General features: G+C 48.6%; 1 protein-coding gene across 1 annotated transcript; it reads right to left on the bottom strand.

The window, feature by feature from the left end:
• Positions 1-8,122: 8,122 nt before the first annotated feature.
• Positions 8,123-9,332, bottom strand: LOC142558286 (uncharacterized). Its single transcript, XM_075670440.1, has 3 exons — positions 9,291-9,332; positions 8,609-9,175; positions 8,123-8,185 (listed from the first exon to the last, which is right to left on the bottom strand). Exons 1-3 carry the CDS (start codon positions 9,330-9,332, stop codon positions 8,123-8,125), a joined length of 672 nt encoding a protein of 223 aa, XP_075526555.1.
• Between the last annotated feature and the right edge of the window lie 2,607 nt (positions 9,333-11,939).

Below are 11,939 nucleotides of genomic sequence, written 5' to 3'. Positions count from 1 at the left end.
TTTGATGTTGAAGCTCTCGGTTCAGTGAGGTATATATACCTCGAAATTTACTGGAACTCTGCAATAAACACTACACTTGTACGAATAGAATTATGACTGCTACAAAAATTATGTACTCATCTTCGCCACGTTTTGCATGCAACTTTCTTGCATTTCTAGTGACTGAAGCAACCTTCCGACATGGCATATTTGTAGAAGTGCTTTGTCCTGTCTTTCTGAATAACCCATTGTTAGAGTGGTGCAGGCAAGGCAACATTATTTCTGTTTCCTTTTAACCGCTCACACTGCTTTGTCTTCCTGGGTAGCTTTGGGTGCTTTTAATGCCTCCGAGCTACCTGCAAGAACACCTGTTTGTCTACAAGAATCATTTACAACTATGTCCTTGTCGAGTCCTGTAAAAATTCCCATGGTCATCCCATACCACTCGACAAAAAGGATCAATATGTTCTCTTCGAGTCCTGTAAATATCCTCTGGGACATTTCATATTTGACCAATGTCCTCATTAAGGTCAATGAAAATCCACAGGGATTTCCTGCGGACCTCCGTGGTATACAGAAACTGCGGCCAAAAAGATATGCGAGAGATGTCCGCGGGAGTTTCTTCGCACGTCCTAGGGATATCCGCATATCTTTTCAAGATTTCCCAAGGACATACCGTGGTTGGCATTGTTGTCACTGGGTTTTCGTCCAACAATTTACTAAGCAGCTCTTGAAGTTTGCGCTTCTCTGCCCTCTATGCCTGTAGCTCTTTCTCTAGAGCATCCATACATAACGCTAGGTTGGTGTTCGCTTTGTCAGCCCTGTCCAGGTGTGCACTTAACACGCAGCATTTGCACATAAAATCCGCGCCTTCGGCCTCCTCTACAGATTCGAACCGCGTTTCCTTTCAATTCACCGACGCCTCATACTCCTTGCATTTAACCTTCAGTTGCTTGACCATCTTAACAGCACTATTATCGCTACCACAAAAGCTAGAAAAAAAAAAAAACTTGCAACCACGAGCTCAAATAAAATTATGCCTACCGCAGAAAGCCGATCACATAGAAAAGAAATATTAACTACCTGTCTAAACTAGTTAACTCACAAATGAGCCCTGCAAATCTATAGATGCCGGCCGGAAAAGACCCGGCCGTTAGGTCACCTGCTCTTTCGCGAGCACTTCACCTGACTAGCCTAGATCTAAAAACTAGCCTAAATCTAAATTCTCAAAATATTAAAGGAAAGAACTCATCTATTTGTCGTAGTCACGGCGCTCTCGCAGTCGTCTGTCCGTCCGGTCCCGGTCACCACGCGTAATCCGAAAAGCACCGAAACAAGCGTCTGCGCCGCACAACTATGTAACAACACGCATGCAGCGTCGCCTCTTCTCCTTGGTGTTTTTATGCGACTGTTGTGCAAGTGTTCAATATGCACTTAAAAGGCTCTTACCACCAGCTACAGCTAAAAGGGTCGCACTGTGGAAAAAAGTGATGGTGGGAAACTGCTGGTTACAGCCTAGCGTGATTTGAAAGCATCGCGGCATTCACAATCTCAAATCGCGAACGGCCGGATTGTCTTGTCTTGTATCCCAGACAGTGGCGCATACCCACTATGGGGGGGGGGGGGGGGGAATTGGCAGGCGTTTTTTCGCGTGCTTAGTAAAGTAAAGTAAGTAGTAAGTATAGCCAAACTATAAAAATATATAATTTTAGATTTAAATAGCGACTGTAGCGCACCGAGTGGATGGGATTAGCACCTGAACAACACTTCTGCACACCGTGCTTCTGCAGAAGTGTGGTTGCTGTTTTGGGCGCGCGAGCTTTGAACGCTAAATGGCACGCGTTGCGCCGGCTGCGCTGATCGGCGCGGTATGTTTTTTTCTTTTTTGGCTTCTGCTGTTCAACCGCGCGTGGTCTTAGTGCGAAATCATTTTATTATTCAGTAAAAAAATGATTGCGAACTATCTTCACAAGCCTCCATAGAATCTCTGTCACGTGCAATTTCATAAAATAGACGCAAGACGCATTGCAAATGAGGAAATGTTTATTTCACTCTATATAAATGCTCGTTTCGGGCATGTTTGTGCATTCATACCACGTTATCGCACCAGGTAAGCAGCAGTAGTTCCCGTACGAAGCTCCACCGGACGGCCTCAGCTGAAAGAAGTAAACTATAAGCATGTGAATAGTGGGCGTAGAGAAGAAGCGTGCGAAAGTGGTGAACGGGTGGCATTACAAACAAAAGCAATTCGCATTTGCATACATGGCGTAGAAAATACCAGACTCATGCCAAAGAATACCATCAAATAGGAAGCAAACATCTGATTTCCAAGCATTCCCCCATTACCGCGCTATATTTAATCCACTTTTTAAGAGCACAAATACACAGCCAGGCGACTGTGCATTTCCAAAACAACTTTGCCTCTGCCGACGCGATGGTACGCTACCTACACAGAGGTGGCCACAACACAACTAGGCTCTCAGCCAGACGCTAGACGCTCGCAGAATGCCTTCTCCTCGCACTCAAGACAAATGCGTGGGTGCAAAGCCTATTTTCAGTCGTTCCGAAGACAGAATTTTGGGGTTGTTGGTTTGTGAGCTCCTCGGCGTTATCTTTGAAGTGCTCTGCCGGCGCATGCAACACACTCCTGTGTTATCACTCCTGGCACTCGCTCGTCGTGCTTTCGACAAGCGTGAGTACCGAAAGAAGGTATAGGTTAGGGGCCATAGAAAGCGTCACAAACTTGTCCCACTTAAAGATTCAGTACACACCAAACGTTGTCACTGCGGCCAGGCTGCTTTTTGCTAAGTGCGTCACAACGCCACGCGCGGCGAGCGTGCGTCAAAAGTATCCCGAAAACTTACGAAATTGTAGTTATACTAATGTTAGGGGTCAGGCAAAGCGTCACGAACTTATCCCGGCAAGATTCAGTACACGCGAAACTGCGTCATACGCAGTTTCGCGCAGGAGGGGGGGGGGGGGGGGGTGCGTGGGTCTCGGGTGCAAGGGGCCAGTGGGGGAGGGGGTGTCATATACGTCTGAAGACACCCCTCTTTCCGCCGGCTACACCCAGGGTGGGCGGGGGGGGGAGGGGGGGTGACAGAAGACCTATGGGCCCCGGGTGCCAGACGACCTAGCTACGCCACTGGTCATATGGCCGAACTGCTTTTCGTTCAGCCGGGTGTGGTGAGCGTGCCCAAAAACTACTCAAATAAGTTACAATAAATATTGGGGCTCACAGAAAGCGTCGCAAACATATCCCAGTACGAGTCACTAACTCAAGTTAACTACGACAAAACAGCCGAGCTGCTCTTCGCTAACTGCACATCCCAAGTCCCGGTTCCGTGCCGTAAAAGCCTAAATTGCTTGAAATTCATCGCGGACTGTCAAACAAATTGTCTCACCTTGTGCCATCATCCAATAGTGCAGTGGTGCCGTGTCGAAGTACAGGAGGAACGCAAGAATACGCCGGGAGCCCAAAAGTATACATCTAAAGTTGGCTGGTCGCCGAACAGGCGAAGCCCACATGCGAAGCCAGCCTCGCTCGCTTCAGTGGCGTGTCCGCCGCATGACGCATGCCTCTGGCGCGTCTGGCCAGAACCACCTAGACTAGATCTGGAACGGAAAATACGTCTGGCGTGCCGTTAGCGTGTTGTGGACGAAGGAATTCCTGTCTACATGTTGCTAGGTAACACAAGAAAAATAACTCGCAAAGTATAAGCTAATTCATACGCAAAACATTTTAGTTTTAGCGTGAAAAAAAAAAAGCACTGTACGTTCATTTCACATTCTTTTTTTCCGATGCTCGCGTCAGCTAACGGATGGGGCTAATATGGGGCTACCACTAGGCGTGACGCGTGTCCTGCTGCCAGTTTTCGCCGAGTGTCCCCTCTTGTTGAATTTCTTTGAACAAGAACAGCGCCACGGCTCAGAATCCTCTCAATGAGCGGGAGTTATCAGGTCAGCTTCCCTCACTCTTTTTTCTATTCTTAAGCTGCAGTTATAGTGAACGAGAATAAGACAAACGTACACTGTACTGCAGTCACTCCTGTCTGAGGAAGGCGCCTTTTTTTCTTTTTCTTTTCAGGGAACATGTAGCAGCGATGATATTGAGAGCAACGTATTCTTCGGTATTATAAACAGAGAGAAAGGGTGGCGAGTTTGTCGCGGAAGTGATTGTTGCAGCATGGAACAGCCAGAGAGGGAGGGAACAATGCGGAATCTTGATTTCCACTCCTTTCTCGCAACGAACCACTTCTCTGTTCCGAAACGGGCCGCTAGGCCGGTCGACGCTCGCGCGATGACCTTAAAATTGCGCTAGACTGCGCTTGACTAAACAGCGCCCGATTTCGCGGTAAACAGTGACGACACGATGACAATGCCAAACTCACTGATACATCCATGCAATCACGATGACAAAGTTCGGTAGCGGCAGTAGTCACAATTACACGCAGCCAGCTAGCTGTTGACATTCACATGTTTGCCATGTGCTTGCCCCGGCTTGCTTGACTGCTCGCACAAAATCCTCGCCACTGCAGCAAAACCAACAAACATGCGAACAAAGCTGGCAATGGATTGCCTTGCATCTGATACAACTTCCACGCAGGCACGCAACGCAATTCTAGCAGACGACGCAACTAAATCGTGTGCCTTCGTGACAAATTTTAGCCGTGACAAATTTTAACATGATTTTACAGCGAAGCTGTTCACGGCTCGGTTCTGGCAATTCTCGTCTCCGTGGGCATAGACCGACAATTTATACTCCTCTCCACTGTCGACGCCCCTTTCCCAACTTCACGAGCGTCGTCCTTCTGCCGACATTGCTCATAGATGGATGGATGGATGAATGAGGCGCAACCCTTTGAATCGGGTGGCGGCGGCGCGTGCCACCTAGCCTTGAATGGTACTATATGCATGCATACCAATGTATTTACTCCTTTACTTTTGTGTTGATATTATTCACCAATCAGATAGCCTCTGTCTAGTTATTTCTACCTGTTCAAAGTCTGTTTTACTTTCACTGTCTTTAAACCCAAAGCTTTGAATAGTTCCCCGTTACATTCAACTGCAGGGTGAAGTTGTTTACAAGCATCAGGTGTTCAGCTGTTTCCTCCTCCTCTCCACACGCCCCACACAACAAATCTATCTCCTGGTATCTGGCTGCGTACGTTTTAGTTTGCAGTACACCTGTCCTGGCCTCAAACAACAATGAACTTCCCTTAGAGTTATCGTAAATATTTTCTTTGGCTATTTCTTGCTTAAACGTCCTGTGTGTTTCTAATGCTAATTTGGTTTGCATCTCTGTTTTCCACATGCCCCTCTCTGTCTCCTTAACATTTTTCTTGACGGATTATTCCTTGCCTGTCTCCCCACTGCTGCCCAAGTATTTGTTTGACAATTTTCTAGTTCGCTTCCTCCACCTTGTGTCAACATTCCTCGTGTATAAGTAACTGAAAACCTTCCTAGCCCACCGCATTTCCCCCATTTTTCTCAATCGCTCCTCAAATGCTATCTTGCTACTAGCCTCTCTGCCCTCGAAAGAAGACCATCCCAGATCCCCCTGCACCTCAAGATTTGGTGTCTTGCCATGGGCTCCCAGAGCGAGCCTACCCACACCACGTTGCCTAGTTTCCAACTGTGCCCGGGTATCTGCTCTCATACATAGAACTGCATTGGCAAAAGTCAGGCCTGGAACCATTACACCCTTCCATATCCCTCGTAATACCTCGTACCTATTGTAGTTCCACAGTGGCCTACTCTTCATAATCGCTGCACTTCTGTTACCTTTAGTCGTTACATATTTTTCGTACTCTGTCAGATACTCAATGCCATTATTTACTCACACCCCAAGATACTTGTATTTGTCGACTATCTCTAGCGTGGCCTCCTGTATCTTATGCTTGCCGCAAATTTTATCATTAAAAATCATGACTGCTGATTTTTCTTTGCTAAACTTCAAGCCTAATCTGGTTCTCCTTCTGTACCACATATGTCCATCAATCCCTGCAGATCTTCTCTATTGTCAGCAACTATTACAATGTCATCCGCATACATCAGTCCTGGTAATGACTGTTTAATCAATTTTCCTTGTTTGAAAAATGATAGGTTGAAGCCGAGTCCGCTTTGCTGTATTTTGACCTCTAAACCTTGTAGGTACAGCATATAAACATCAGAGGTGACAATGGACACCCCTGTCTAAGCCCCCGCCGAATCATTACAGGCTCTGAAACCTGCTTTTCCTATTGTATAATCACCCGGTTACATTTATAGGTATCTTTTAAAAATTGATTACTCCATCTTGCACTCCTAAAGTTTCCAGAATGCCCCACAAGCCCTCTTGAAGCACACTGTCATAGGCTCCCTTGATATCCAAAAAAGCCAGCCACAGGGGTGTTCCTTTTCAGCTATTTCAATGCACTGTGTTAGAACAGATTGTCTTCTATAGCCTCCTATGCTTCCGCAACCCATTTTGTAGCTCTCAAAGCACCCCCGCGTTCTTTAACCATGCTTGCAGTCTGTCCTTTATAATCTGCATAACCACCCTGTAAACCACTGACGTCACTGTTATAGGCCGGTAGTTATTTATGTCAGCTTTGTCCCCCTTTCCCTTATATATCATTCTCATCCTACTTAGCCTCCATTCGTCAGGTACTTTACCATCTATTAGCATTTTGCTCACCACCTCCCTTAATGCTTTCTTAGATTTCGGGCCCAATTTCTTTATCCAAGCGAAAGCCGTGGATTGACTGGGCTATCCCTCTCCGACATACTGCGTGTACCATTTCTCTGTTCTGTAAATTTTTCCCTTATCATGGCTCCTATATGCTCCATTGCCTCCTCTCCTTCTAACCGAGTACCTTGAGCTGTTACTATATACCTCGGCTCTAGGCTTGTCCTATTACCCAAGGAGTTCAGATGTTGCCAGAATTTCCTAGCTGGCTGTTTATCTTTTTTATTGCTTATTTCTGACAGCCATTGGGACCCTTTTGTCTCGATTTTTTCGTTTGATCAAATAGGATGCTTCCTTTCTGCATTTTATGTAGTTTACCCATTTCCTCTCTACTTCTGTTTCAGGTTCTCTCTTACTTTTGAAATACCTGTGTTCCCTGGAGTCTTCCTGACGTTTCTTTATGCCTTTCTTAACCTCTTCATCCCACCAGCTCTTGAGTTTCCGTATCCCTTGCCTCGTGTTCCTGACTCGCGCCTTACCTAGCTCACGCTCAAATAGTCTCATTAACTTTGGTAAGTCCAATCAGTTGCAGTCCCCTCTGATATTTCCTCTTCAATTTGTTTGGCCGCTATTTCCACTTGGTCTTCTGAGTAAAAAATACCATCTGGCATTTCCTCATGCGTCATTCGGGCTTTAGTTTCCCTCTTCAAACTCAACTTGATAGGTTTGTGGTCGCTACCTATACTTGTGGAGCCCTATTCACCTATAATGATGGCTCCTAATCTATCGTACATCCTATGTGAGATTAACGCATAATCTATTGTCGAGTGTCGACCCCCTACCTTCCACGTTATGATCCTGTCACACTTCTCAGTAGAGTTACCGACAACTAAGTTATGCTTCACACATATCCAGCAGCATGTTACATGTGGAGTTTGTGTACCCATCCATATCTTCAATATGCGCATTCATGTCTCCTAATACAGTTATCTCAAACCTTTTTCCTAGCTCATTGACGTCCGCTGCTATACAGTACATTTTTTTTCCTGACTAGCATTTGATCCTGTCCAAAGGTATGCGAGGCCTAGAAGTGTTTTCGCCCCTGCTACTTTTCCTTTTAGCCATAAATGCTCCTTGCATTCCTGTTTGGCCCTTCGCCAATTTGTATTTTTATGAATGAGTGCTCAGATTCCCCTCTGCTACCCTGCACTCTGTTGCAGTATTCCCATGCATAATCAGGGTTCCAGGGCGGTTGTTCCATTTTCCTAAGATGTGTCTCTACAAACCCATAAACCATTAAGTTCTCCTGCCTTAGTTGCTCTTCGATTCCCTCCCGTTTTAGCCTATTTCTGCCACCTTGCATGTTAATGAATCCTATGTCTGACTTAATTTGGCTCTGGTGCTTATTTCTGTCGCCTCGCCTACAGTACCGATGCTTGCTTGTTTGTAGCTCCTGCCTCGAATCGTCCACGCCTACACTTGTTCTTTCAGGGTTCTGGGTCCCCTTAAAAAAGCTGTTGCCTGGCGACCCATATCCTGCCCCCTATCTCCTCCTACGCATTCGTCGCACCCACGCCGCACCACCGCCGTCCTTCTCGCGGGAGGAAGCAGTGGCATTACGCCAGTTACAAACCGCAACTTTTCCAAATCTTGTCTCTCTCAATAAATTCTACCCACACTGTTATGCAGATCGTTGCCCTGGCTGTGGCAGCTCGCCCACAATCTTCTACGTCACTATTGAGTGCACTGCAAACCTCTTTCCTCCCTTGCCAACTCTCCTTTACCCCCTACGCAACACAGAGATGTGGGACGATGCCCTCCGCGACGGACCTCCCGAGGTCCTCCGAGCTGTGATACAACGGGCTCGAAACATCGCCGGAATCATCTTAGGGACCCTGGACTGAAGGTTCCTCCCACACTGCTCTCGCAATTCAAATATTATTAATAAAGATGTTTTACTCTCTCTCTGCCCCCTATCCCTTTGCCAGTGGCACCACTGTAATGAATGCCATCCTGCACAAAAAGCCGGGAGCCGGCTCCGTACACGTCCCTGTTGACCTCCATCACGCTGTACCCGAGTCGTCCGCTCAGACTCCTAATGACCCGATTTGCCTCAACCACCTTCCTTTCTATCTGGTAAGTCTGGCCCTGGACCTCCGGGATAGTGCATATGGTCACATGCGCCCTGCCAGAGGCCTCTCTAAGCTTACTCAGCCCAGTCTCAATATGCCTCTCAAGGTCCTGGCTTCTCCCCTTAAGCACGTCGTTGAGCCGAGCATGCATAATGACCATGCTGTCGCTCTCCGTGCTGTCCCCTACCTCTTCCCCCGCCTTGGTCATCGCTTCCGCCATGCCCTTGCCCGCTTGCGCTTCCACCTGCACTCGCCCGTCCACCTTCACTCTCGCCATCATGCCTTGTTCAGCCCTCCTCACGTTTGAGTCCCCTATCACAAGGACCCTTCTGCGTGCGAACCGTTCGGCGACAGCCTGTGTCCGCTGCCTCTCTCTTCGCGCCCGCCGGTGCCCCTGTGGTTGCAGCGTCGCCTCACTCGGGGCGTGTTGCGCTGCTTCGCCGGCGGCGAGCTGACGACCGCTTGCTCTGGCTCACTGCCTCCCAGTTCGCCTGTAGGGTCTACCCTACTTTTTGAGTTTTTGCCACCGCCTTGATGTCCTGACGCGACATTCTCCGCTGCCCGCGTCTTAAGAGCGTCGAGCCGCCTTTCCAGTTCGGCGCTCCTTTCTTTTTCTTCCTCAAACTCGGCCACGGTCCTTACTAACTGCGCGGCCTGGGCCGCCTCCACCTTGCCGAAATTGTCAGCTTTCGCCTGCAGTGCTACCCGCTTCTCCTGCTCCTCCCTCAGGTCTGCTTTAAGCTCTTCGAACTTAGGTGCCCAAGTCCCTTCCAGTTTTTGGGCGGCTTCCTTGACACCCTCGCACGACCTGCGCGTGAAGCTAGACCCCTCCGCGTCTGCTAAATTCTGGAATTTAGTCTCGTCGAGGAAACACCATCGCAGGCACTCGTCGCACTGCACTTGCTCCCCGTCCCCCGCGGCCTTCACGTTCTTCGGTTTCATCGCTAGGCCTAAGTCCCTAGGCACAACGAGTAAGTTCGCCAAATCACTCGAGCAAAGCCGACCTCGACCGCTATCCCAAACAAAAATAAAAAATTAGCACTCCCTACCCCATGTAAGAATCCGAAGAGCTAACTGAAAGAATTAAATAAGCCTTTCAAATAGGTCCCGCCTACCACCTAGGCCTAACGGGGGAGCCGCCAGACCTAGACAAAGCCGGTACATTTACTACTCTTACCAAGAATTCAAAATTTGCGCCCTTACTCCATGCAAAAGGAAACACTTCGAAACAATAGCTAATAAAGATAAAAGAGTACTTATCTACGAACGACGTCGCTCAAGCCTCTAGTACAGGAGCGTTCGTGAGCAATCCTCTCAGCAAACCATATTGCTACATCGGGCCACAATACCGTGGCGCGCGCTCTTCGGCGGCCACCTGTGCGGAGCACTAGAACGCGCACCGTGATTGGCGCAGCCGCGACATAATAAGGCGTCATTGTCTCTATCCACTAATCGTGTGTGACCGTCTTTGGTTCGCCGGAGACTTGGCCACGATCGGCGGCGCGCGTGATGTGCAACTAGTGTTAAATTCCAATGGTAGATCCAGATTAAGTTTTTCTGCTTTGTATGGAGCAGTCCTACTCAGCGTGAGTTGTGTGTTCCAATTTCAGATTGGAACAGCCCACAGACATACACCCCACATTTTTGAAAGTCGAGGGGCAAGTGCCCCTCTTACCCCTCTTTCACTTGTCTCTGCTTCGTGTCATGGTCGCTTGTTTGCGGTCGCATGCAGACATGGACGACACGAAAAACACGGACGCTATGTCATGACGTGCGTTTTTGTTCCTGCTCCTGGATAGTGACAGCTCCGACACAAACACTACAAGTATAGAGTTTCATACAATAGTACTACAAGTTCCCAAGTTCAGTGATGATTCTTCCGACACGGAAGAAAAACAAACACATTGAATGCCGGGATGATCCAGATGATGGTGATGAGGGCTACTCAACCGACCTAAATCCACCTCTAGTCTAGCGCTCTCTCACTTGATTTCCCTGTACGAAGTGCCCCGCGGGAGCGCACGCATTCGATTCGCAGACTTGACGAGAGCGATCTCAGTCGGAGCAACACTATCCGTTGTGATCCGGGCGAGCGCTCGCGATCTGCCATTGGAATCCAACTTACACCCTGGAATGCAAGTTTCACCCGAAGGCGAAGCACTGATTGCGATAGCAAATTATTAGACAGCTATACAAAGCATGACTTCCGGGATTACAGTTCACAGATAGTTTATCAGCTGTATAAACTGCTGTACACATTGGCTTACTAAATTAACAAGCACGGTGTTACGCGAGCACAAGCAAACATGAACACATCTCACTCGATGAACGCGGACGCTCACTGTCAGAACGCTGGCGTGAAAAGAGCTGCGAGTGAATTCCCCTTCGTGCTACCTCTCGCTTCGGCACGAATTAGACGTGCAAGAACCCCGCCCACGCAAAGGCATCAGCTTTCTCTGGTCGGCTAGCCTTGGAATCCACTGCAGATTGGACGATGTCGATGTAAATAATTGCGCTCAGCCGTGGCCGCAGTACAAGCGAAGACGCGCGCTTGTACTCCCTCCTAGCAAGCGCACATCTCGCCGCTCCCCTCCTTCCTCCGCCTTCTTGCGCCCGCGAAAAGTCGGCCCGGCACACCCTCCCCGCCTTCCTCCCTTGCGGTCGCGATAAGACGCCGCCGCACCAAGACACCATCCTTCTCGGCTCACCCTCGCATTCTTTCCCTCGCACCTACAGCATACGGAGCATGGCCGCGGTCTTATTGCGCTTTATACGGTACATCACGGCGACGGCGAGGACAACCATGGAAATTCGCCTGGAGTGTCCTCATAATCCACCCTTTTCATGAAGCGACGGCGCATGCGCCTTGCCCTAGCGGATTAGTCGCGAAACATTTTGAAAGGGTCGCGCACGTGTCCATGCGCTGGAAAGTTCCCTGAAAAAAAAAAAGAGTACTCGGACGCGTGCTGCTGCAAACACTCGTATCATGTACTGCGTTGAAATTCTACTGGTAGCTCGACGTCGGTGTGGTGCCAAAAACATGCGTAGCATAAGACTGCAACTCCACTTTAAAACGTAAAGCGGCCAGTGCTTTGTCCGAACTGTCTGGACTGCACCGTGAGCCAGGTAGTTGCCGCCATTGATTGATGGCTAGCAAA

This window comes from Dermacentor variabilis, chromosome 9, assembly GCF_050947875.1.
Source record: "Dermacentor variabilis isolate Ectoservices chromosome 9, ASM5094787v1, whole genome shotgun sequence".
Lineage (NCBI taxonomy): Eukaryota > Metazoa > Arthropoda > Arachnida > Ixodida > Ixodidae > Dermacentor > Dermacentor variabilis.
Note: the sequence above shows the minus strand (reverse complement) of the source record. Positions and strands in the feature narration are given on the sequence as shown.